General features: G+C 40.0%; 1 protein-coding gene across 3 annotated transcripts; it reads right to left on the reverse strand.

Moving 5' to 3' along the window:
* On the reverse strand, nt 1-27,468 carry UBQLN1 (ubiquilin 1). 3 transcript variants are annotated; one of them, XM_032205373.1, is made up of 11 exons: nt 27,120-27,467; nt 13,810-13,961; nt 10,155-10,270; nt 8,170-8,432; nt 7,851-8,009; nt 6,954-7,197; nt 6,333-6,475; nt 5,315-5,398; nt 3,195-3,310; nt 2,666-2,834; nt 1-1,176 (listed from the first exon to the last, which is right to left on the reverse strand). In XM_032205373.1, exons 1-11 carry the CDS (start codon nt 27,300-27,302, stop codon nt 1,024-1,026), a joined length of 1,782 nt encoding a protein of 593 aa, XP_032061264.1. In that variant the 5' UTR covers nt 27,303-27,467; the 3' UTR covers nt 1-1,023. The 3 variants fall into 3 exon arrangements, with proteins under 3 accessions (XP_032061264.1, XP_032061263.1, XP_032061266.1); XM_032205372.1 differs by having other exon boundaries at nt 1-1,179; XM_032205375.1 differs by lacking the exon at nt 7,851-8,009 and having other exon boundaries at nt 1-1,179; nt 27,120-27,468.
* Nucleotides 27,469-27,692: the final 224 nt, after the last annotated feature.

Consider the following 27,692-nt stretch of genomic DNA (forward strand, 5'->3'; position numbering starts at 1 on the left):
TGCTTAAAGATTTTTTAATTTATTTATTACCTGTGCACAACAGAGGTAACTACCAAAAAAAACTCAAAAGATATACAGTATTTTTACATGGTGTTTAAAAGCAATTCGAGTATCACATGACTGTGAAAAACTAATGTTGCCAATTGCAAATCAATACATGTTAAGATCTCAGTGGAACAAACCCAAAAGCCTTAGAAGCAGTTTGAGAGCACAGGGCAGTACTCCTTAAATTTGCACAATGATTGAAGTAATTTACAGTTAATCTTCAGGAATATTGAGACAATGTTACAATCCAAGTTTCTGTACAGTTAGATTTAAAGAGATAACCAGAACAGTACTTCTAGTATATTTTAAACGAACTTGCTTAAGCTTTTTTTTGCTGAGATGGTTACCAAATAGGCTGAAAGATTCTACACCGAAAACATGTCTTGTGACTTTTTTTCTGGCTTTTTTGGTTACTTATAATTTCATTATATTGCAATGTGTAAATTCTAGAAATGAGCTGTTTCCATTATATATACTGTGTTTATACTTTATACAAATTAAAGCAAAAATGGTAGATTACTCAAGTGGTATAAATCTTACAGCATTTTGCTAGCAAAAAGTACATGCTGAAATCACAATAAGCAGTATTGGTACCCACAAATTATAGCTTTAATTTGTTTCCTTTTAAATTTGTATTCTACATAAATTACTACTGAAGGCTAATGTTTAAGTAGTAAATAAATTGGCCAGTTGCAGGTGAGACAAAACCTGTTCACCCAACTGCGAAAGCTGATATTGTTTCAAAAAATCACAAATAATGCAAAACGAAAGAAGTGTGATGCATGCAACAACTGAGGGAAAATTCATTGATCCCCATTATTTGAAGTAAACTACTGCACTCCACCTTAAAATGCATCAGACTGATTTTAGTTATAACGAGACAATCCCAAGAGTCAGAATGAAATAAAGCAAGTATTTTAAAGATTTAAGAGCTGTTATCAAAAATAAATTACATTTTTTCAAGTTAAAGAAACACTGCTATGAAGGCTGAGAGCCCAGGAGCCTTTCAATAGCTGCATTGATGTCGCCTCCCGTTGCTATTAGTGCTTGCAAGTTTGCTTCACGGTTCAAAAAGCCCATTGCACTCAGCTGCTCCAGTTGTTGCTGAAATCTAACTTCTGGATTTTGTAACTGCTAAGAACAAAATTTTAAGCTATAAAACCATAATACATATTTGGCAAAGTACATGATTTAAGCATAGTTGGTCATGCAATTTCCCCTGTCTTACTAAGATCAGCCTAAACCTTTTCACGTTCCTGAAACTAGAATATGACAAAAGTTCAATTCTCTATTGAATTATACTGTATTTGTGAAGAGTATCTACACTTAAATGACATTCTTGAACTACAGGAAAAGCTGCTTGTTTGATAAAAATGGAATACAATTAAATCTGGTAAATTTATATCCTAAGAATAATTTCTTAATATTAGCTACAGATACCAATTATATGCATATTATATACTGTGTAATATATATGCATATATGTAGCTATATATACGTACTATATATAGATAATATACATACATATACACACACATACACAAGATATATATAGTTGTGGGGTTTTTTTAAACAGTTCAATATAGCTATGTTGGACAGCAAGATTTTAATGATAATGCTGCTGGCAATGGTGAATGCATTAGGCTTTCTTTGCTTGGTATAAAAATCAACTCTTTTAACGTTACAAGTATTTGTTGATTAAAGTTACCAGAATTCTAACTATTAGAAAGCTTCAGCATAAAGCAAACTGACAGCTTTTATAGACTGATCCTGTGCATGTGGCAAAATTCTTCTAATTCAATTCAAAGGCATTTTTCAGTTAGAAAAATTATATGAAAATAACATGCTGGATTAATACCAAGACAGTTTTTGTAATCAATGAGAATTTAGATATTAAACAAAATTTTTGCAACTACTGCTAATTGTATTTTTGTTCAAATTCAACAATTTCATCCATGAAGAAGTTACTACCAGTAATGGCTCCAAACCAGTACAAAGTAAAGACATAACCTGACTCTTAAGAATTCACCTCACTGGCACCATCTCTGCCACCACCTGCTTCCCCTAAACACAACTAAGCAGAATACTCCATCAGTAGCCTAGCACATGACAGCGTAACAAGGTACACTGCAGCCTAGACCTGCAGGATGTCCATGAAGCATACAACAAATTCAGGCCCCAAAAAAATGAAGTGTGGCTATTCCAAAGCCTACAACAGAGACTTAGTCACAGCTGCAGAGTAACAACAAAAAGCACAGAGATGATTGTTTTCATCAAGCTTAAGCTCTTTCCTGAGCCCACCTTTCATTTGTCAATGAACCTCACCACCTCAATTTGCATCTTTCCAGGCATTTTAGAAATTCAGGGCTATGAAGATGAGCATTAAAAAAAAAAAAAAATTCCTGTTCAGAGGACACTTTTACTCAAATTTGATGTTTTTCAACTATTTACTTGCACAGCTGCAACACCACTTTTAAGCCACTTCTGCTTTCTTTTGGCCATAATTATTCTGAGCTCTTCTTTCAATTCTAAGACTTCTTTTTGGTGGTTTAAAGTGAAAAATGATATAATCAATAATAATTAAAAAAAAAAAAAAGAAGAATATAGTGATCTACATTACCTGAGCATTTGCACCAGCAAGTGCCTGCAACATCTGTTGAACAAACTGCTGGTGACTGGGTTCAGTAGATCCTGATGCTGGACTTGTATTTTCACTGGGAACAGAACTAGAAACAGTGGACCCTGTAGGAGCTCCTGTGCTTCCCAGTCCACCTAAACCAGGATTAAATCTGCACAAATGACAGAAAGAAATACCTCACTTGAATAATAAACACAAGCATAATTATAATGTCTCTTCTGATCCTAAACTTAATAACCAAGTAAAAATACTGCCAAATATAGAGTGGCTAACAATTTAAGTAGCATACTAAGACAAAGACCATAGCCATCACTGTTTAAAAATGCACTGCAGACAAAATCATGAAAAGATTCCAAAACAAGTTTAGTGAAACTAAACTTAAAAAAAAAAAAAAAAAAAAAAAAAAAGGCAAAACAAAGTCTTTATACGTGATAATCTCTACATGTAAAAAGAAGGAACAATACAGTACAAGAGAGGAGTTCTTGTCTAAACTTGAAAGACCAATTCTCACCCGGGTATAAGTCCTGGTGCTTCTGTTGCTAGTGTCTGCAAGCCCTGCTGAATCTGTAGCAAAGCCTGCATTGCTCTAGGGTTTGACATAGCTGATAATGTGTCAGGATTCTGCATCTAAGAAAAGGAGAGAAACTTGTAACTGAATCATATACAGATGTTCAATGTTATTTTTTGATCACAGATGTTTTATAGAATCTGACATTCTTTCCAGTTGTTTTTCAACTTGAAATTTGAATATTTACATGAAATCCTTCAGGTACGTTATCATTTTTTTGGTAGAACTTCCACTGAAGGTCATCGATGAACTCTCTAGAGATGGACAAAGCCTTCCAAATAAGGAGTACACCAGGAAAAGTATTTTTCGTTACTTCTAGCAGACTATCACCTTTGAAGCCCATAGGATTGTATTTGTCCATCATAATTCTAGGGTTAGTCTCTGTTTCATACTACTGGTGAGCAACAACACCGAATACAATGAAACTCAGCAAAAAGATATCTAATAAAAAGATGTATTTCCCTTTCCTAGCTAAATTCAGACCAGAGCAATAAGATCATGATAGCTTGTGCATGTGTTGATACTTTTAATGACCTTGCCGACTGTAGAAATATAAATACATACAGTACAAGATAAACCAGCAACCAAATGCACAGCATTAAAGAGCCCTCACTCTACTGTGACTTCAACTAAGAAGTGACTTTCACATCCACAGATGATAAAAAATGCAATTCCTTTTGATTTCTGAAATGTCCAGAAACCAGCCTACTTTAGATAAAAATTTAAAACTGCGGGCTTATGCTCACCTCTGCTTAGAGATGCCACCCACAAGTAAAAAGCTATTTGTTTCAGTCACAAGTGACGCAATCTTAGTACGAAGACTTAATTCAAACAGCAGACAGGCTGATTAATCTTAGCAGCCTTCACTTGGCAACTAGACCAAATTCCTTCTGCTGCAAAAACATTTTAGATTAACAAATAACTGCACATATTACGGTCAAAATTCCTCTGGTCCAGGGCAGAATTGCAGCAAATCTGTCTGGAATATGGGTGTGTAACAAGACACAGCCATCTATTAACACCCTGCATTCCTCTCTTGGATTTTTATATTTGTGATAGCTAGAAGTCAGAGAATAACTAAGCATATAGCTGGCAAAGTCTACCCAAGTCTTCAAAAACATTCTGGGTCCCCCAAAGTAAGTTGCTGCCATCACTGTAAGAAAACAATCTATAAACTGTGAATTGCTGTCCAATATTCAGAGTTGTTTATACAGAAAATGGTGTCCCGATGATTTTCAGAACACTTAGGTGATCATATCTCTACTAGTGTTACTAATTCCAGACGTTGAGGAGCAATTCTTGTTAAGACTCATAAAAGCTGCCAGTGGAGTATCTCACAGATGAATTTTCCTAGTTTTGCAGGTAATTGCCCATTATTGCCAAAGATGTGTTTCCATTATACTCAGAAACATTTCATGGTTACTGTCCCCTAGCCCCATCATATAATGCCAACAGGCAAGTGAGGAAGTACAAACTGAAATATTGTCAACATTCTGAGATTAACACAGATATTTTTTCAGTTTAGTTCATCTGCTAATGCTATCCATCATCTGACACAACATAGTGAGAACTAAGAAGCGGCTGTATCTACACTGTGAACATGGTGTGGATACTGATGTAAAGAGAGATCAAAGGAACAGAAATCACAGAATTATAGAAATGATTCCTGCTGTGTCTTCGCTAACTAGCATTTATTTGTGGATTTCAAAATATAAGCGTGGTATTAGCTTCTCACATACTGAGTCATCACAACATAGTGACATCATGAAACATCACAACCATTCATGTAGTTAAAACAATTTAACTAGTTTCTTCTGAGCACTGAACTTGCTACTGTAATTCACGTGTCTTAATTTGACTCATAACACTGCCTGCTTGCAGTAAGATCTTACCAATATGCATTTATTTACTCCAATTCACAGGGATAAACTAACATGGGATAAATGTAGTGTCTAGAGAACGTATGTAACAGTCTTTTAGCCAAATAAGAAAGGACAACAGCTTACTGAAAAAAATCACCCACTGAGTTGTGACATTTATTATTAACAAGTATCTCATCTTACTTGCTGAAGGAAAGTAGGAAGCTGTTGTCTCATTTGTTCCTGAAGCTGAGGATTTCCAGCAAATAAAGGATTATTCAACATCATCTACGGGACAAAAATGTTTAACATTAAAGACCAAACAGTAGAAACCAGTAGGCTTTAAGACAATTACTTACCACATATAAATCACAGAGAGGATGGTAATCATCTATGAAAATGACCTCACAGAAAAATCATCTGCTACTACTTTGACCAGAATTCATTATAAACCACCAACATGAAAACAACGTAGGGATTTGTATTATTCTTTATTTAATCTTTTTAAGCAAAAATACTGCCAAATACTTGGCAAGACAACCTAACTTTTACCACAAGACAATCCTTTTCTGCTCATGTCCACTACATATTTAAACGACACAGTTTCTCTGTAAACATCATCGGCACAAAGTCAGGCATATTTTCCAAGCCAGTATTTCTTAGGTAAAGTGATTTCTGTTCTGTGAGTTCAGCATTTGACTTTGGATATTATTGCTCAAACTAAAGTTTGGAAGCACTTCTGTACCATTCACAGAACAGCAGTATCTGTACTTCTATAGCAAGCAACAGTCACAGGTAAGAAAATAAAACCAGAATAACACCTAAAACTGGCATCAACACCTCCCCTTCACTTCTCTCAGCCTAGTGCTGTATTTATTTGCTAGCAGATCTATCTCCTGTAACTCCTTAATTTGTTTTATTTAACTGTCTCTTAAGCAAGGTCACAAGTTTAGGGCTGTACACAACATACACAAACTTACAAGTTACTTCAAAAGAATGTCTGCAGATTTCTACTACAAATTCACAGAACTCACTGCGACGGATTGTTAAAGGTAACCAGGTAATAATTTCATTGAGCTAGGCATTGACATACTTCAAGAACTGTGCCATTCACTGCAGACAGTTACTGAATCTGGTCAATACATACCTATCACAGATTCAACTGGGAAAAAAAGAAAAAAAGAAACTTAAATGCATGCGTTACTATCTGAGATGCATTTACCTGTACTGCAAGATCAGGATTCTGGCTTAATGACTGCATCATGCTTCTCATATAGGGTGCAGACAACATGTTCTGCATCAGTTGTGGGTTTTCTGTTATCTGCTGTAATAAGCTCTGCATTCCTGGTGTGTTGAACATACCAGCTTAAAAAAAAAAGTACAAGGACACTTTTGTAAGCACCATATCAAATGAATTAGACTAATTAAAACCAAGAATCAACCACTTGATTTCTACAAGTTTTAATCACTGAAACGTAACTCTGTGTGGTTTTGCTTACACAGATGCATACTAGAAATATGTTAAGAAAAAGGCTGCATCCAACAAGCAGTCCCACCAGGCATTTAAATTATTAACTGTTTTCCTGTTTGTCTCCAAACAAGAAAAATACTATCACTCATCTAAAGATTCCCCACCTTTGTTATTTTAAGGCAATACCCATGTATTATCACTCTTAGTTTACTTTTCATGTTTGTTTTTGTACAGAGGACTTTGACACTAGTCAAATGTTCTACTAAAACAAACTGTAATAAAAACTTTAAATCCAAATCTTTCTAATAAATGTATCATTTCAGCAAATTCTGCAGTATTTGTAAATACACATAACTACAATAATAGACACACCTCCTAATCCAGGTCCCAAATTTGGTATGGTTGAGCTCTGTCCCGTACTGCCAGAGTTGCTATTTCCAACAGTACTACTGCCACCACTCTCACCGCTGTTGCTGGTATTTGTTGTGGAACTCTGAGAACTGGACTGAGGAGCCCAGGGATTTGGTAAAGGATCTCTATTTTCTGTACGAGATGGCTGACTGTCCCCTCCTGATGATGCATTGCTTACTAAAGAAGCAAATGGGTTACCTCCAAACTACAGAGGAAGGAAAAGCAAACATATCATCTACAAAAGCCAACTGTTTAAAGTCCACTATAAATGGCAGGTTACCTTTCCAAATACAAACATGAAGATACATGTTGATGGCTCTTGACTGGTTATACTCACCCACCTAAAGTAACTCATTGTAAGTACTCTTAAGACTCCAACATTAAGAAACGCGAGCATCTCCAAAAAAAAAAAAAAAAAAAAAGAAAATCCCATTTCTTTCAGAAAGCAGTGTTTCTACTACACTAGTATTTTGATCACAGTAAGACCACCTCCTGTATAGCAGCTTCCAACTTCATCTTAGGTTCCAAGTCACTAAACAGGCCATTACAATTTTCCTAGACCTCATAATTTTACAAGTCAAAGAAGTAAAGCAATTTTGATTTTTGTAGTAACTTAACATAGAAATTCATTAACTTTAAAATAGCTTCTTGGACCCACAAAACTTTATCTGTATTTCTTCAGTTTCAGAAAGGCACGGAATTTGTGAACATCTTTCCTCTGAAGAGAGAAGATGCTACATAGTGAATTCAAGCTTATAGAAATGCTTTGCCAAGTACACACTTGAAAAGTTACATTGTTTATATTCTTTCATTTTGGAAAAATATTTTCCCTCAGAGGCATTTGTAATCTTTTCTCACCTGTTCCTGTGCTGCATTCAACATTGGCTCCTGAATATCTGTGTACATACGTCGCAAAGCATTGTATCCACCTGGTATACTTTCAAGGTTGCTCAAGGCTCGGTCTTGGTTTCGCATCATTTCCTGCATCATTGCAGGGTTTCTAGCAAGTTCTAGTGTCTAAGGAAGTGGAACGTTTAATCTGTATTAATAAGAAATCCATTCTAAAGTGAAAACGTCAGCATTTGGCAGTATCTCAGTTACTAATATCTATTCTTGCTATGTCATTCAGTTACACAATAATGAAACGTCATGAACTTACAGAGATCTTTCTACATACCTGTCGCATTATATCTGGATTATTCAGCATATGACTGATCTCCGGATTTCTCTGTATCAGTTGCTGCATTTGAGGGTTAGCCATAATTAACTGCCTCATCAAGTCAGGATTTGAAAGCATGCTCTGAACGAATGGGTTTTCCATTATCTGAACCATCATTTCTGGGTTGGACATAAGTTGCCGCTGCATCTGACTTTGCAACTCTGAAAAGTTTGATGTATTTAAACCCAGGGTACTCAGACCTGCCAAACCTCCAAGGCCACCTTTAGGGGAGGAAAAAATGTAACTGAGCTTTCAGTTTCTGGTATACTTTTAAACACAACCATGTTCTTTCAAAATGCAAAATACTTGAACATATCCCACACTTCAAAATAAATGCAATAGTCCATCTTCATGAGCCTGATGAAGTCATCCACTTAATTTGCTTCTTTAAATAACAAGACACCTGAAAAAATGTTCAAATTGCATTGAAATATAACTTGTTAGAGGCCTTTGGAGTTTTCCCCTCTAACATGTTCCAGTGCATTTCTAATAATCATTTATTCATCTCCTCTTGTTTACAATATAACCAAGAGACCTCCTGTGAGATACGTTCATCTGATTCGTGTTAGTATGGAACAGTGCTGGGGCCGCATGGTATGATGAATGTGACCTTCTGTCTTACGTACCCTTGTATAACCACAAGTCTAAGAAAAACAGAATGGTTAATGTATATAGTTCTTGTACCTTGCAAAGGAATATTTTAACACGTGAAGTGTCAATAGAGAGCTATTTGTATTTGTATGTTCTTTCTTTGAAGTCTCTGATGTCTGGGGGTTTCAGAACAACTGCTAACAACTAGTAACTGTTATGGCTTCTGAATGGGACACTATGCAAGTCCCTGATATCTGCCCAGGTGGCCAGGAGATTAAGGAGAAGAAAGAAAGAAGCTGAAGGACGGCTAGAAGACAAAACTTGCAGGGGACACTGTGTAAGCTTTTGACATGCTGCCAAGAAGTACAAAGGGGAAGGACAAGAAAAAAAACCTGAGAGGAAGACTATGAGCCTTCAGCATGAAAGATCCCCAGAGACCCCCAGGGGGACCACCGGAGACTGATGCGCATGCTCCAGTAGGAGGGTTTGGATCCTGGAAGATAATTATAATAACCCCTTTTTTTTTTAAAAAAAAAAAAAAAGTAGTAATGAATATGTACTAGCCTAGGAGCATAAAAGTCAGCTACTTGATGTAACTGGTGTGTGTCTAGGTGGAGCGGAGACTCCCGACGCACCCAGCGCTGTTTGCTTACCTCTATTCCTTTAATAAATTGTAAACTTTGATTATAATCCTATTTTGGGACTGAGCGATTTATAACACTCCTAATATGACACGTATTCCCTATTCTAATTAAAAGTAGGGCACTTCTTTTTACTGCTGCACCAAGAACTTTTCATTTTCCTCCTTTGCTGAGTCTGAACAGAAAATCCACATTTTTAGAAGATACTAGTCTAAAGAACTGTTTACACCTAAAAAGCACTTGGCCTAACAGCTTTTTCAATTCTGGTTTGTTTAAAAAGCGTAGGATGTAAAAGCATGAAAAAAATATTACAGAAATACACAGTATTTTTAAAATCAGACTGCAGTCTTTTTTCTTGAAAGAGAAGATTGAAACTAACAAATGATTAATTATAAATTTAGCAGGATTTTCCTGCTTCTGTTCCAGATCTTAGCTTCACATAATAGATACAAGATACAACAGATGCACTGGAAAAAGTTTCAATACCCATAATGCCAGCAAACAACATCAGTGGGACCTTACTACTGAAGGTGAAACAACCCATGTCTACAACCCCATCTACAACCCACACATCATAGATATTTGGTTTTTTTGTTTGCTTGTTTTTGTTTGTGTTTTTTAAGTCCTGTTTACTATAGAATAAAGTTTCAGTGACAATTATCTGAATCCAAGGGAAGATACCTACCATGATACCTAACAAAACATTCTTACCTAAGCCAAAAGGGTTACTGTTTGTTGAAGCTGTTGTTGAGGTACTACTGCTTGATGTTGATGTGGTAGCAGTACTGCCAGCGGTATTTGTTTGTTGAGCTGTGTGGTCTTGTGATCTAAAAGAAATTTTAAAATAACAAGTTTAGCAAGATTATTTAAATAAGGTCATTAAATACAGAAATAGCATCATCATACTTGAGAATCTTAAATTTCACTCTGATAACTTCTCAGAAATCACAGATCTCTAGATGGCTTCCTATAACAAACCCTTCTCAGACATCAGCAACATCATCTGTTCTTCACAACAGTAGTTTCTAACATTATGAAAATGGATGGGCCTTTGCCCCTCTGCAGCCGTTACCACCTTCTCATGCAATGCCTGGGACACCCAACAACATATTGCTTTCTCAGTCCTTACCTTGCTTTAGGAATCCTCGGTCTTATTCTGCAGTAACACTAGCCCTCAGACAGTACCAATTACATGCCTGGGGCTTAAAGAAATAAAGACTAGCAAAATCTAATTTATTCCATGTCACATATTTAATAGGATGCCTTACAAAATGTGAAATTCAATTAGTGTTTTATTTCATTACAAGACAAATATCAGAACCTCAATAAAGTTTCAGACTCAGAACAGGGTAAAAACAGCTGCCCAATTCATATATTCATCACACCTGTCTATAGCAGAGGCATATGTTTAGGTGCTGCCATGGGGTGAAAGAGATTACGGAACTGAGCTCATTTAAAGCAAACTTGCCATCTACACAAAGAAATGAGGCTAGTTTCAAGCACAAATCAGTTCCCCTATCTGGTTCAAACAATTCGATAAATAACTGTACTTATTATTAAAAATCACAGTGTAAAATAACTCCAAGAAACTATTCACTCAAATCTCACACAAAGATATGAGGATTACATTATGTTAAATTTTACAGTTCAGCTCATCTCAGTGCCTTTCTGGTACAATAAAATTCTATTCTTGTTTCAATAAAGCAAAGACAGAACAAAATTGAAAAATAAAAAACATCCTTCTCCCCACCTCCCCAAGGCTGAGAGATCACTCAGGTCCAGAGGCCTCCCTAGAATGTTTAAGAGCTCTGATTCCAGCTAAATGTCACATCTGAAAGAACCCAAGGGGAAAATGAAACATTTTGCAAGTCATCAACATGACAGTATAAATACCCCACCTGCTAGTATATCCTGCTGATTTTGACCAGCATTCTTGTAAATGGCAAATAAAATGTAGCATGCCGAGTCATGAATGTTCCAGGTGATATGGGACCTAATAACCTCATTCAAGTTCCTATTGATATTCCAATTATGAAAGAAAATTAATCTGGGTCCACAAGATCTAACAGTTCATTAAGTCCATAATCACTCCTATGAATTCAGTTTTGCCTGTTTTAATTTGCACTCAAAAAATAGACTTTTAGGTCCATCAAAACACACACACAATCTGCTGAATGAAAACTCACTCTAGAGGGAACGTTCCAGATAACAAGCTAATGATCTGGGAAAGGCAATACCTGAATACTTGGCTTTGACGTAAGGTGGGTGAAATTCTGGGCTCCTGAGAAGAACAAGCATTAACAGCAACCACCAACTTTTAACACAAGATTACTACCATCAGCCAAGCAGCTGTAACTTCAGTGATGAAGATCATAAACTGCAAAATTGGTAACAGTGAGTATGAACTTTCTAATGAAGCTATTTGGTTTCATTTGTTCAAGAAAACACACAAATCTTTTCTCTGTAAGCAAAAGGTAAAAAAATAAACAATATCTTCTTTGGTTCTTCAACTGAGGAGCTATTTGGAGAAATAAATGTACCTCTCCACGTAACTGTCAAGAGATCTCAAAGCAGGAGAGAAAATTGGACAAGACTGAAAACTTCATTTCAGCGTGCTTCTGTTTTGAAATTGGGGGTATACACCCTCAAGATAGTGCTTTAGGTATCAAGTCTTTCAGCCTCAAGCCTTTGACTGAAAATCCTTGAAAGCACACATCTTTTAAATCTGCTTTACCATGATGTTTCCTCTTGTCAGCACCTAAAACGGTGTTTGCTTGTAAAATTCAGAACTTCAGAGCATCTTCACTACCCATTACTAATCACTGCTACTTTGAAGCTGTATTGGCTAAATTAGAAGACTATACTGGAAGCCTGTATTAAAAAAAAAAAAAGTTTAAATATTTTCTGTAAACACTAGCACTTTTCAATAAAATACCTGTAACCAATCCTGGTTGAAAAATATATGTGAGGATTCCTACTTGAAAGCTACACGTGCAATGTTGTTTACAATAGAAAAGATGATCTTTTTGAGATCTAGTTTTGGAGGAGAACTTTTTTTTGTTCAGGTATATGGCATCAACAGTAGCAGTAACAGTTGAGAGAAAGGTATATGGCATGTGTGAAATGGTTTGAAGCGATTCAGTTCTGATACTCATGGCTGAAAATCAGCACTTGCCAGGCCACACTGGCAGGTATAAGGGTCTTGCTTTGAAGTAAAGCAAAAAAACAAGTATTTCGGTAAGAAGAATGAGAAGGTATAACATCATCCTGAACTACGTCAAAGAGGATTCCCACTGTGCTGGCAATTAAAGGAATCCTGGTTTCACTAACTATGGGTTCATGAAACCTCTCAAATGAAGCCTCTTATGAAACCACACTCAAGAGCCCAGTTAAAAAAAAAAAAGTCACAACAACAGTAGAATGCTAGCTCAGGTACACGGAGCACAAAATTACAGTATTGGCTGATACTGAATACAATATTGAGATGGTCATGAGACCTTACTTTCAGCCATCACTTTTGACAGGTGCCTGAATGTAATGAAAATGCCTTTGACCTGGTGAGGCCTACAAAGTGTAAGCATACTTCTTTTCTCTCCTTACTAGTCTCACGCTCCTTCCTCCAACATCTGATCTTTTCCCACAGATGATCCTCACTACAGACAAGGGAGTCTTAAGTAGAACAGAAGCAAGAACACTTTCAGGCTAGCACAATGAGCGTGCTATTAACTCTGAGAGCTAGATTCAAATGAGGGATATATTACCCTACTTGCCAAAAGGATTTTCAGTCAATTCTTCTCCTTCAGGGCATTTCACAAGAAGTAATGTGCAGATGGCATAGCCAGCTCAACTTGATGCATCTTTCTCACTATCATTTAGAAGTAGTCTCACCAAAACAAAACATCTCAAGCGAAGTCTGTCTGCTCATCCAGATAAATTAGTTCCATTAAAGGTAGCTCGCTCTCAAGAATTTTATTTCCCCGTTTTACCAAAGCAGTAAGAATTAACCACTTTTTTTTTTTTTTTTTTTTAAGTGTGAAAGGTGCACAACAGACACAGTCAGTTAAACATGATATCTAAGAGAACTACAGAGCAAAAATGCAGCCAACACTTGGCAATAATACCAAAGTTAAAAAACTAAAGCAAAAAGACTTGAATTTAGAAACACGAATTCAATCAAAATACAACACAAGCCTGAGAAAAGAACATCGTAACTTCACACTTATTTTGCACCAACTGTGACAAAGAAGCTGACTTGAGTGGTTTAGTGAAATCTAGTTTTGCCACACAGAAAGCTGTCGGATCAAGAATTAAGAATATTTTTATGTCCTAAAGGTAAATAGAAGTCTGTTTATCAATAACCAGTTACCTGTTTTGTGTTTTGATAACCAGGTGAACGGTAAGTCCATCATGAATCCCATGCTGAGTCAAAGTATCTTGATCTTTTAAAATTTTTCCAGCAAATATCAATACAAGCTGATCGGTGTGGGACTTGAAACGCTTAGAGATTTCTTCCTTAAACTAAAAAAAAAAAAAAATAAAAAATGTACAGTTACATAACTGAATACCAAAGTGCTAAATTTCTTAGTAATTTAAAGGACAAGCTACTTTGTTCAAGTTTATCGTATTAATGCACTTGTTCTACATGTTCTGATTCACACAATCAAGAAACACTTCCTTAAGTTCACTCAACCTTTTTTTTCCAAAGAAAGGCAACCAACTCATTCCTCTTCCATGTAATAAAGATGAAAGTGTTTCACAGTTAGTGTTTCACAGACCGCTAGTTATATAGCTGACAATAACAAAAAATCTGATTCCACTTAAAGTCACTCTGTTGTGCCTTCAAACAGGCACACATCCATGACAATGTATACTAGTACGTACTACTGATACGTACCACACACATGCCTATAGGTAGTTTTATATAATCACATCTTTAATTACATAGCAGCATACATAAACTAATATATACTTACACAATTTTCTTTAGATACACGTATTTGCTGACAGACTGAGGATACAAAGTTACAATAGAATGAATCTGTCTGCACTTTCACTGGAACTAAACGAAGAAGCACTCTCTCCTCAGACAGTTTTGATGCCTTCCACAAACCAAAACCAGCACACTTTCCACACAGGTAAAAGATACTTCTCAGGTGACAATGCTTTCTCATTGTTGAATGACGTAGCCACATGAATTAGAGTTCCAGCCCAGGCCATAGTGAATGACCATATACTTCAGCTGACCTGGAACCTCCTCAACACCACTGAACATGGAAAGCCACTGTATGCCTCCCTGCCTTCTTAACCAGTAATAACCATGGCATGCTTTGGCTGAGTTCTGACTTAGATTTTACTTTTCTAGAGAAAAGCATTCTCACAGAAAGAAAAAGAAAAATCACAAAAGGTAAAGTGGAAAATACCCAGGAAAAAAAACATTAAGGAATGACTATTATAGCAAAGCCTGGCAAATTCTTAAACAACACTAGTCAGTAGGCTAATTATTATAAAGGTATCCTAGGCAGTTAGGAAGACCTCCACGAGGTCACCCTATTTAACATTTTAAATTTAAATTGACCACACTACTTGAAATGAAAATTTCCAAGCATTCTAGGAATTCTCACTGCTACAGAAAATACAAATATTAATCTTGCAATAAGATATAAATTGCATTTTATAACTGGCATGACTGGAAAAAAAATCCCAGAGCATTATACTTTGAAAGAGAGTCTCTAATTGAAAGGTTTTATTGTAAAGGAAGAGAAAAAACAGATGCAAAGAAAAAAAAAAAGGCTGAGACACAATAGAGATAAAAGGCCTCTGTATATGGATAGGAGGTACTCCTTGGTTATTTACATCTGCTCACACAGTTAGTTCTGGTTCTTATTAAAACAACATTTAAGTCAGATTTCACGCTGGTAATATTTAGACTTGCAAGTACTCCACAAAATTCCAGTCCATTTCTTCCCAACTGGGTCACTTACCTGAACCATTACTGGCATGTTTATCTAGCCTGTTCTCAGAGGCCCCCAGCGATAGACTCTATCTTTCTTCCAAGAAACCTACTCCAGTGCTTCACTCTCCTGTTTCTTCATTGTCCTGCCCACCACGGCCAATGCAAACAGACTGTTCTTCTCCTAAGAACTTTTCCTTAAGGGCAGTGTTTTCTAATCCAATAATTCTCACCACTCTGAATTTTCAAATCCAGTCATATTGTATGGGTAAGACTCAAAAGGGGTCACAATATTCCACATGCATTCTTATCCACCCTTGCTAGGATAACACGAACTCCACATCTTGCAAGCTGTATTTCCATTTGTAAGAAAAAGAAACCCATACGTAAAAATAGCAGTGCTGACTATTTAACAGGTATAAACTCTGGGCCCTTTTCTGCAGAGCAACGACGTAGGCAGTTGCTTCCTATTCTGCATTCTTTTGGTTAATTAGTCCTGAGAGCACACATTCCAGAGCAACATAAAAACTGCAGAAATACTTTAAGTTTGGTACAAAGATAATGCAGAATAATAAAGATATTATGCCAGACCAAAGAACAACGTCATTACCTAAACCCATTTACTATCATATGTTCACAAGATGCTGTAACAGGGAGATCCACAACTTAACTACCATCAGAAAGCTGATGCCGTAGTATAAATGGTATTTATATTACTTTATCTGAAACCATGCCCTGTCACCTGTTTCTAAAAGCAGCTATTTACCCACGAGGTCAAGGAAACAAGACGCCTTTTATAGACTAAAACCACAGAGTATCTAATATTACTGGTATATAGGCATCAAAGGCTATACACATCCTTTTCCCTACTATCATGTGAAGCTGATTAGATGACCTGCAAAAACATTACTGTAAGACATGAATGCAAAAGCCAGTGTACCAGGACAACAAAGGAACCTCTACCGCAATGTATGTGCATGATCAAAAAATCACAAGGGATCACCTTTCCAGCCAGGATAACGCATCTATCCTGAGTACTGAGCCAATTTCAGTTAACCGTGGCCTACTGACATTAATAGCCCAGTAGCAGGGTGGGGGGATAGAAAAGATGAAGTCAAGTCTTTGTTTTTTAATCAGTTTCACATGGATTCAGCACAATCTTAAGATTTCTAAAACGAATGAGAAGGTACTAAGAGGTTCCAAGCAGGACTGAGCTTTCTTTGACATTTCACTCACAAAAGAAAAACACTGAAAAAAAATAGGTTAACATGGAATTTATTTTGCAAATGAGTCTGCTGATTACTCTCCACAATCAAAGATACCATCAACAGCAAAACAGGCCAGTGAACAGCACACTGTTTTTTCCTGAGGCAGAGGGAAGAGAACCATCTAAATATCTGTAAAAAGCAGGCTCACAGAACATTTTGAACACAAAAGTTTGTTTTTTTTTTTTTTTTTTATTTTGTTTGTTTGTTTTTAAATTGTCAGCATCTAATGTGTTGCTTTGGGGTGGAGGAGGTTTAATATAAGCCAGTCTTCAACAGCACCTGATCCCTGCCAGTACCAGAAAATGATTAGATCTACATTTGAGTGTTCTTGTGAGACCCAACCTGGAGCACTGCATTCAGCTCTGGGGTCCCCAGCACAAGGAGGACATGGACCTATTAGAGCAGATCCAGAGGAGGGCCATGAGGATACTTAGAGGGCTGGAGCACCTCTCTTATGAAGACAGGCTGAGGGAGTTGGAGTTGTGCAGCCTGGAGAAGAGAAGGCTCTGGGGAGACCTTAGAGCAGCCTGACAGTACCTAAAGGGGGTCTACAGGAAAGTGGGGAGGGACTCCTTGTCAGGGAGCGGAGTGATAAAACAAAGGGGAATGGTTTTAAACTAAAAGAGGGCAGATTCAGATTAGATATTAGTAGGAAATTCTTCACTCAGAGGGTGGTGAGGCCCTGGCACAGGTTGCCCAGAGAAGCTGTGGATGCCCCATCCCTGGAGGTGTTCAAGGCCAAGCTGGATGGGGCTTTGGGCAGCCTGGGCTGGTGGGAGGTGTCCCTGCTCATGGCAGGGGCTTGGAATTGGGTGAGCTTTAACTTCCCTTCCAACCCAAACCACTCTGTGATGATGCACACAGCTACTGTTTGTACTGTGAAATAAAGTCAGGAAGGGTGGAACAGAGAACTTTCTCTCATCCACTGTGCGCAAGCAACTCTCACTGCTACTGGTAACTAAATCACAAAACCATTGCCCCACCATAAAGGTGAAAACACAAAAGCTTCTTTCAATTAAGACAATGTAAAGACAAGAAAAAGGACTGGCAATTACTTTACTCCCACAGATCCTGCCTGTGCAGTTTTGATAGGACTCCTCATCACATTTGGCAGATATTGTGCTACAGCACTACGGTAGTGAAAGACCATAGGTGTAAACTCTGGAAGCTCCTAGATGTGACTAGCAAAGGCAACTCTATCAATTTTATTTTCCCAGGGGTCAATCCAGTATGTACCAACTCAATATCTCACATTAAACATATACAACCAACAGAAAAGGGAGTAAAGGAAATGAGATGATGATGAGACACTTAGGCAGATGTAAGAAAATAAATTTTGGGACTTACTACACTTTCTATTTGTACAACTGAACTAAGTAATACTGCCAGTAAGCTACAGTGAATGCTTTAAAATACTTCGTCACCTGGGAAAAGCAAGAGTGGAGGAGTCCGAAGTCTCATCAGCTGGCGAGAAGCAATGAGTGTTTAGGTGCAGTTCTACCACGCTGACTTCCTTTTCATCAGCATGCTGCACTGCAAACAATAGTTTTAGCCAACTCGATTTACTGTTCAAAAATTCAGTTCAAAACAGGTTTTCTTTCAGTGTAATATTAGGAATAAATAATGGCTTACCATACCAAACACCTATCACGCTCACAGAAACTAGCTCATTGTGCTGCAAATACAATAGAAAGTAAAAATACAATAAAAATAAGGTTAAAAGTGACATCACCTTTAGACAACGTTGTTAAAGAAACAGTATAAAGAAATACAGTGAACAGACTGAAATACAAGACTAACATCTAGACAGAGTGCCCTGGTTTCCCCAAGGAGGAAATAAAAAACAAAACAAATAAACAGACAGCTTTCTTAACTAGAGTTGTGAGAAACTAAGTTGTGTTTTTGCAGTAGAGAACTAATTTTCTGTATTCCAAGGTAGTTGTGTAATCATAACAAGGAGAAATGCTAAGTAGGTAAGTGGGCTGTAGGAGGCCTCACTCTTCCAAAATAAGATAGAAGCTTGAGAGAAAGAGAATGAGCAGTGAGGGGACAGTAGAACAAAGATCACAGATACGAAAAACATAAGAAAGGAGAAATTAAAGGGTTGAAAAAAAAGAAGAATTGTACATGTATGGTATAGAGGAGGGTCGAGTAGCTTGTGAACCTGTAGTACTCAGCCAACGAGGAAACAGGGGAGATGATCAGGTGAATTAGAGCTGATGTTGAAGTCATGTTGAAGCACTTGGTCTATGTTATCCTTTTACCTTGTTTCTATTAATTTTTCTTTAAAGGATGAGAGCAATATTTTTTATTTATTTTTTTTTTACATTTAGAGGATTAACTTTTTTTTTTTTTTTTAATAAACAGCACTCCTTGTTAACAGTCTCAATTTGAACGATACTATGTGCAGAAGTCACACTACTTTCAGTAAAATTCAGCCCAGTGCTCGGCTAACAAAACTCTGCTCTTTTGTTCCACGCTCTCACAGAAACAGGCTCCACAAGTCATGTTAGGCCTCCTGTTACACCTCTCAGCTTGACTACCCCTCAAGGTTTTTGCAACATTCAGGTGAACAACACTGTTGATGCCCAGCCCTGAACCAGCATGAAAATAATCCAACTTGCATAATTCCTACATGAGCTCGTTATAGTAAATATTTTGTCACTGAGCAAAGCCCATGTGTCTGAATACACACGAACTACAACAGCTGACTAAAAGAGACTGTTCTGCAGTCACTTTGCAGAGCACATCCATACTTTACACCTTAACCTACTAACCTCCCATCATCTGACAAGTTTGTCTAGGAGGGTCCCTTAAAAAGCTATTCCAGGCAAAGTAAAAATCAAAAATGCAAACCGTACTTTGATGTCTTACTACATTAGGATTCAACAGCTTTCTGCTGACTCATTCTCTGCCATCAAAATCAGCAACAATGGAGCTACCCACTCCCTCCAGAAAACGCTGTGTAAAAACTATAAAAGGAAGAAAACAAATCAATGGGAAAAAAAAATTCAAATCCTCTCAACCTTGACTTAATGCAACATACTGAAAAATTAAATTACAGTAACAGTCTGGAAGAGGCCTCAGGGAACTAACATCCAATTACTGCTGAAAACCCATGTATAGGAGGCTCCAGAAAACTGCAACTGCTTTGAAAATACTAAGCTACAACTTTATCTGGGTAACAATAAAAAAGCAAAGTTGCACTCTTCCCAAACCAAACTGTTTTGAGCTTGGTAACGGATAACAAGGAAGCAAAGGTTTGCATCTAAATGGCAGAACTGCAATTTAGACTCCCAGCAGTCCCTCAAATAACAGCCCTGTTACATATTGCCTTTTGTACAACAGAATCAGTGGCTACACGTACACCGAACCCAAGATGAGGAACCAGAAGAACCAAATAAATGCACGCACGGCAATGCAGCTGCTGATAGCCACGGTCTCCTATCCTGATGAATCATATCTGGTGATCTTATGACTGTGAATGAAAGGGTATCGACAAAAAGGGAGTTTTCATTGCACAACTCTTGGACGCTGTACCGGAAGGGGGACAAGTATTCGTGGTTACGGACAGCAAAGCACGTTTGGCAGAGCCCACTGTTCGCAGCAGACAAAGCAGAGCTGGAAAGTGCACCCAGAATCAGGCTTCCACACAACCCTTTTCTGTCTGTCCTGACTTGATGGAAAGTTACTATCTGCCCTTGCCTTCATCAATTACACGTGCTAGTTTCACAATCAAATTATTGCCTCAAATTCTTACACCAAATCAAACTGACAAAAAAGTAATTCTGAGAAACAAACTCAGATTCTTGATGAGTTTACAAGCCAAACAAGTCCAGAAAGGAAAACCATGGCAGTGCAATCTAGTGGAAATACCCAGGACTCGTGTTAGAGCCAGTTCTCTCGCTTCCAGGCAATCCTCAGCAAGCCACTCCATTTCTTTGTGCACTGACTTCGGAGAAATGATCAGCGGCACCTCCCTCCTCTGAGGGAAAAGAGCTCTGCAACCTGCTGATGGAAACCATGGTGCTTTCAGCAGAACAAGACTGTTCTCTAGCAAGTCAGTGAGACTGGAAAAGGGCATAAAAGGACTATATGCAAATTGTGATTTGTGCAGTAGAGCTGCTTTTTGAGAGCTTACCCTGTAGTTGCTTTTTCACAAGGGACAGCTTAAGATGTCACATTTTTCAACTTCACTGCAAAGAGCTCAGGCAACATTTATTTTTCCTGAGGAAAAACCGCCGTGTGAGTTACTGCCAGTAGAATTATTACTCACTTGACCACACAGGTAAATATCTCTAAATTATTTGACTTGAGCAAGCCTTAAATTTAATATGATAGAGAACATAAAACAGGAGTGAATGACAGACATGATGGCTAGGTCTGTCACGCATAAGGAGCTATTAACCCCATCACCATCAAGAAGTCTAAAACCAGATTTTTTCTCCATGTAACCACGTAATCCCCAATTCTCAAAACTTTGACCAAACCTTACTCCCACTGTTAGTAACCTCACTACATCGCCAAGGTTTGTCGTCACTAGATTCAGATGCTGACTGGCTCAAATATACAGAACATCTTACCATGTTACCTCTACAACAGGTATTAATTAATCCATTAGGATTTTCTCAGGCTTTCACAATTTCAGACAGTACACAGGAGAATCTTTTACAACTCCATGCTCCCTACTCCAAAGCAAAGGATGACCGATGACTGCAGAACAAACCCACAGAAATCCACAGGAGGAAGGCCAGCACTGTATTGGGCACTATTTGACATGGACAGCTCAAAAATCAAAAGCATCAAAATGAAATGTATTCTACATAAAAGTATCTGCACACAAAATACTTCATAGTATTCTGCCAATCATTTATCAGAAAACACTTGATAAGTATCATAAATGAAAGTCAGAAACACCAGTTAACTAAGTCAACTGTCAGGAAAGACAACATACCTTCTTCTTCAGGTTTTTGTTCTGCCAAATAGCAGCTGTATCGGATTTACATGGCAAGGTTGAGTTAGGTGGGAGGGCTGCAGGGGTGGCCTCTGTGAGCAGAGCCCAGCAGCTACAACATGCCAGGTCAGAGCCAGTTCCAAAAGGGATCTGCTGCTGGCCAGAGCTCAGCCAGGGAGCAAAGCTAGCTGGGCAAGCAGATTGAAGAACGGGAAAAAAAAAATCTGCCATGCAACAGCAGCTGGGACAGAGGACTGAAAAAATGAGAAAATGTGTAAGGAACAGCCCTGCAACCCCCAAGGTCAGTGCAGCAGGAGGTGCTGCAGGTACAGAACAGCAGTTCCCCTTCGGCCTGTGCAGGGAGAGGCCCCTGGTGGAGCAGGCTGTCCCCCTGCAGCCCATGGGTCCCACATGGAGCAGATCTCCACACTGCAGCCCCCCCATGGGTGGAGGAGCCCCCGGTGGAGCAGGTGGATGTGGCCTGGAGGAGGCTGCAGCCCATGGAGAGCCCCCACAGAAGTCCCCTCTCCTGGGGGAAGCTGCCGCCCACCCGTGGGGGACCCGTGCTGGAGCAGTTTGCTTCTGGGGGATGGATGGACCCCGTGGGACGGAGCCGTGTGGGAGCAGTGCTTGAAGAGCTGCTGCCTGTGGGCAGCCCCCGCAGGCTCAGTTCGGCATCCATGGGAGGGACCCCATGGGGAGCAGGGGCAAAGAGTGACCATGAAGGAGTGGCAGAGATGAAGCATCAGGGACTGACTGCAGCCCCCATTCCCCTGCACTGCTCAGGCAGAGGAGGCAGAAGCAGGGAGTGGGGAAAAAGGTGCTTTTAGTTTGCTCTTATGTCTCATTGCTCTGTGCAACTGGCAACACATTAATCTTCCCCAAGCCAAGTCTGCTTTCACCACAACAGTAATTGGTCAGCAATGTCCCTGTGCTTATTTCAATCCACAAGCTGTGGGTTTTTCTTCATTTTGATTTCTTTACCTGTTCTGCTGAGATGGGAGAGTGAGAGCACATGTGGTGGGACGTGGCAGCCCACCACAGCAGCCTGACATTGTTCTAAACCAACTTTAATCATATTTCCCAACTCTGAGCAGTAGAAAAAAAAAAAGTCAGAAACAAAGTCAGAGAATGATTTGGATTGGAAAGGACCTTAAAGATTGTGAATAATCAGAGTATATGGAAAAGTCCATGAAGAGTCATACAGACACATCGATAACATGTCTAAATGCAGCAAGACACAAAACCATGGAAAGGAAAATGCTTCAACTTTGAAGCTGAACAATTTATATACTCAAGAGTCTTGAATGACAACAGGAATCTTGATCACGATACTGAGAAAGAACAGCATATAACATATGTGGTCTCATCTTATTCTGGTTGTACCATTCAGTAACCCTTGACTACAAAGACAGAACTGGATTAGGTTGAAGAACAAAAATTAACCTGCACTTATGAAAGAAAACATCATATCAAGTGTTAAAAGCTTATGTAAGTTGGGAAAGATGTTCCACTACCCAATTACACAATGTTCCCCTTAACACCTTTATACCTGTGTGATCTTTGTAAGTAGAATATAGCCTCTTCAAGACTACGAGTAGCAGCAGGCACAAATCTGAAATACAGGATTTATGTATCTAATGTTTCGACCATAAATTTCACTCAAGTTTTGATCACAGAATAGAACTTTGTGAGATCTCCACTTGTCAAGAAGCAGAGTCCCAACAGGATGTATACATTAACACACATAATTCAATTAGTTTAAAAAACACAAGCTGATAAACATGCTACTACTGCAGACTGCACTCTGCCCATCTTCCCATCTTGCAGTCTGCATGCACATCACTGGAGAGCAACTCTGAACCAATTGTAATAATAAAACCTCGAACAAGGTTCGACGCACGTTTTAACACTTAGCATTCCAAGTAGCACAACGTAAATCTCAGCAAGCTTTTGCTCTTCCAATATTGCCCTGTGGTGAAGAGAGAGTAAAGGATGAAGTCACATTGTTTTTCATATAACCAGTTCCAACACCGCATCACTCAAACCACCAAAGTCATTCGCATTAGGATGTGAGCATTCATTAACATGACTACGCCTTCTCTTCATGTATGTGCTTTAACAAAACACACTGCTAAATCAGCTCTGCTAACCAAAGAACTGTGAACATTTTATTGCCATGAACTCACAATATAAAGCAAAGGAGAAAAAAAAAAGAGGACAGTTTTACTGAGCTCAAGTGAATAGGAACTCGTAGTCATAAGGCTCAAAAGTATTCGTTTTCACCTACATAATAGAAATCTTGGCACAAAGCACTCTACAGGCCTGCAAATTCACTATCATACACAGTTAAAGAAAGGATATATTCGTTCCTTGTCTACACTGAGCAAACGTGCACAGCACAAACAGTTACAGAAGGGGAAAAAAAAGAGAGATGTGTGGCACTTGCAATTAACTAACTTCCTAGAGCAGCTTTGCACTTGGAAGCTATTTTGTGTTCTAACCTGCTTACTGCCTGTTCTGGATGCACAACACAGAAGCAGCAACAGCAATTCCTGTGTTCTTGAGGTCTTCCAACATGGGAAAAATCCTCCCTGATGTAGAACAGTTGCAAACCTGGTTTACGTTGAGTTGAGCACACATTATTCAAGTTTGTGGACAATACTAAATTAGGAAGAGCTGTTGATTCCCTTGAGGGTAGAGAGGCCATAAAGAGAGACCCTGAGAGATCAGAGCACTAAGCATCACCAACCACATTAAAATTATAAGATCAAATTCCAGATCCTGCACCTGAGATGGTGCTATCCTAGATGTACATGCAGGACTGGGGACAAACACCTGGAGCACGGCCCTGCAGAGAGGGATGTAGGCTTCTGACTCATGGTTTAGCTCAGTTTGAGTCAACAATATGTGCTGGTTGCCCAGAGGGCCAACCACATCTTGGGGTACAGTAAGAACAGGATGGCTACTCCACGAAAACAAGCAATTGTTCCACTATACTCAGCACTGGTGCCACTTCACCTCAAGTAGTGTGTGCAGTTTGGGGCACCATGACATAAAACAGATATTAAACTATTAGAGGTGTCCAAAGGAAAGCAACAAAGATGGTAAAGGGTTGAGAGGTCGTGACTTCAGGGGAGCAGTTGAGAGTACTTGATGTGTTCAGCTTGGAGAAGGCAGAGAGGTGATCCCCCTATTGCTGCCTACAGCTTCACGAGGGGGAGCAGAGATGGAAACTCTTCTCTCTGACAGGATACAAGGGAACGGCTTAAAGTTGCTCCATGCTGGGTGTTAGGAAAAGGTTCTTCACCAAGAGGGTGCCTGGGTGCTGGAACAGGCTCCTCAGGGCAGTGGTCACAACACCGAGCCTGCTGGAGTTCAAGAAGCCTTTGGACAATACTCTTAGATACATTGCTTAACTCTTAGGCTGCCCTGTGTGGAGCCGGGAGTAGGACTTGGCGATTCTCAGAGGCCCCTCCCTTCCAAACGAGGATGTTCTATGATTCTAGATTAACAGAGCAACATAAGATACATATTGTGTAACCCCATGTTTGGCCCCAATAGCTCTAAGTATTTATCTTAAAAAAAAGAAAAAGAAAAAAAAAAGGAGCTTTATTCTGGCAGCAGACTGAAAGTGGCCAACAAATAAGCGACTCACAAAGCCATAATGTCAGCTATTGAAATATGCCACTGAATAGTTTTTATTTTGCTGTATGCGTTTAGCACTTTTTTTTTTTTCCTCCTGCGAATATGGTAGACCTGGATGGCCCATCCGTAACAACAAACACACACTTACTGATCCCAGGCACATCTGAACAGATGTTCAACTTGTTCTGTATCTGAGACTGACCTGTTTTCAGGGCTGACTCTAGAAGCATCGCACTTACTGCTGACGCTTATTATTAACAACAGTCTATGATTACAGGTTAAGAAAAACAGCACGATACTACTCACTAGTGGACGGTGCACTTTTTAGTGCTGGTTGGGGCACCGTCTAGGACTCACAGCAAACAGTGGACCCCCACGGACAATCCTATTTCATGGGAACAAAGACATAACTGTGAATCTGATCTGTGTACATGTATCCAACAGAGTTGCAGTACAATGTTTAGTTTAAGACAGATTGACAACGAAGATGTTTCAAGCAGCATGTTCTGTCAATCACCTAAAAATGTATGTCTGTTTTATGTTCTTTCTTGCTCGTCTATTTCAGTTTTTGAGACAATCGCCCACTACAGAAACCTCAATTGGCATCCACATCTGAAACAATCTTGTTAAAGATATCCTACAAAATTCACACCTTAAGTAAGTGTATTTTTACTTCCTGAAATACCCAAATACCCACAATCAGACTGTTTTTCAGGACAAACACGATCTTTTAGTTGGATCCAGCATATGAATCTTTTTATTAAAAAAAAAAAAAAAAAAAAAAAAAGCAAAGAACTTTACAGCAACTGCATTAACGCTGCTCACACATGCAGGGAGAAGAGAGAAACAAAGTATCTTTTTCTGGCTGAGATTTCTGGGAAAGCTGTGGACAACATCAAAAGCAAACACAGCCATTTTACCTTTGGGAGAAACGCCTAGATTAAGCTTGCGGACAGAGTGGCAGATAGCATGCAGCGCTGCGGCTGCCAGAAGACCAGTGGAGATAAGAGAGAAACACCTCTGGCAGCAGGAGCGAAGGCCTCGATAAAACTTGCGTCTGGGATTCTTACAAGCCAAATGCTGACAGGGAATTAAAAAAAAAAAAAACAAAAAAAAACACCTACAACAGACTCAAGAAGAAAAACTTTAAAGAAAAAAAAAAAAAAAAGCATCACTTTGTTTCTTTACAGTGACTAGGTGGATCAAAAGTCTGATTTTCAGCCAAGGTGCTGGCACCGCACATTATGCTCGGGAGTGTTTAGCTCGTCTTTTGTGCTGCCCCGATAGCCACAACTGTGTCTTTTGTCTCATCCCTAAGGCACGATATCAGGCACTGTATCCAGACACCGGTGCACGTTAACAATTTTTGGATTGCAGTTACCAGCCACACACAAGAAAAACAACGTGAAGCCAAAAGGTTGCCTCGTTCAAAGGAAACTCAGGGTACGTTTTAAGCAAACCCTACTGAAAACGAAAGCAGCTCCGGATCGCCTTGCGGGAACCTCACCTCTGGGAAGCATTTTGCCGTGGCGACGCCTTCCCTCCCCCACCCGCAGGGACCCCCCAGCTTCGCACCCACCCTGCCCGCACCCCTCCCCACACCGGCCGCCTTCCGACCCGTGCAGGCGGGCGGGCAGGAGCCGCGTGGCCAGCCCCCAAGCCAAGGCGAGCAGCAGCCGGCAGGAAGCAGCCGATGATTCAGCAGGTGTCCCCCTCCCGCGGCGTGCGCCACAGGCACCCAGCGCGCCCGGGGCCTTTCGCAACCAGCCCGGGGAGGCCCCGGCGCTGAGGGGGGTGAGGGGAAGGGGACGGAGCCCTCGCCCCTCGCCCCTCGCCCCCAGCCCCCAGCCCCTGACCTGCCGCACGCTGCTGGTCTCGGCCACGGCGAACTCCTCCTTCTCCTTGGGGGTCTTCACCGTCACCTTGATGATCCGCGGCTCGGCGGGGCCCTGCCCGGGGCCCTGCCCCTGCCCCTGCCCCTGCCCGGGGGAGCCCGGGGGGCTGCGGCGCCCCGCGGGGCTCTCGGCGCTCTCCGACATGGCGGCCGCGCCCGGGCCGGCTCCCCCCGCGCGCTGCTGCTGCTGCTGCTGCCGCCGCCGACGGAACCTGCCGAACCCCGCCGGAACCTCCCGAGCCCGGCCGAAGCCTCCGCCCCGCTCGGCGCTCGGCTCCGCTCCGGCTCCCTCAGCGGCGGGCGGAAACACCCGGCTCGGCCGCCCGCGCGCGCTGATGACGTCGCGCACCGGGGAAGTTACTAGAAAGGGGAGACGGCTGCCCGGGGAGGGGCGGGGCCTCTGTCAGCGCGCATGCGCGGCGGGGGGAGGGGCGGGGGTGGGGTGAGGGGGCCGCGCCCGTTGCCCGCCGTGAGGGGCGGGGAAGCGGCGGGCTGTGGTAGCTGGGTGTGTCACAGCATCCTCAGTAAATACATA

The sequence above is a fragment of the Aythya fuligula genome, chromosome Z (assembly GCF_009819795.1).
Source record: "Aythya fuligula isolate bAytFul2 chromosome Z, bAytFul2.pri, whole genome shotgun sequence".
In the NCBI taxonomy this organism is placed as follows: Eukaryota; Metazoa; Chordata; class Aves; order Anseriformes; family Anatidae; genus Aythya; species Aythya fuligula.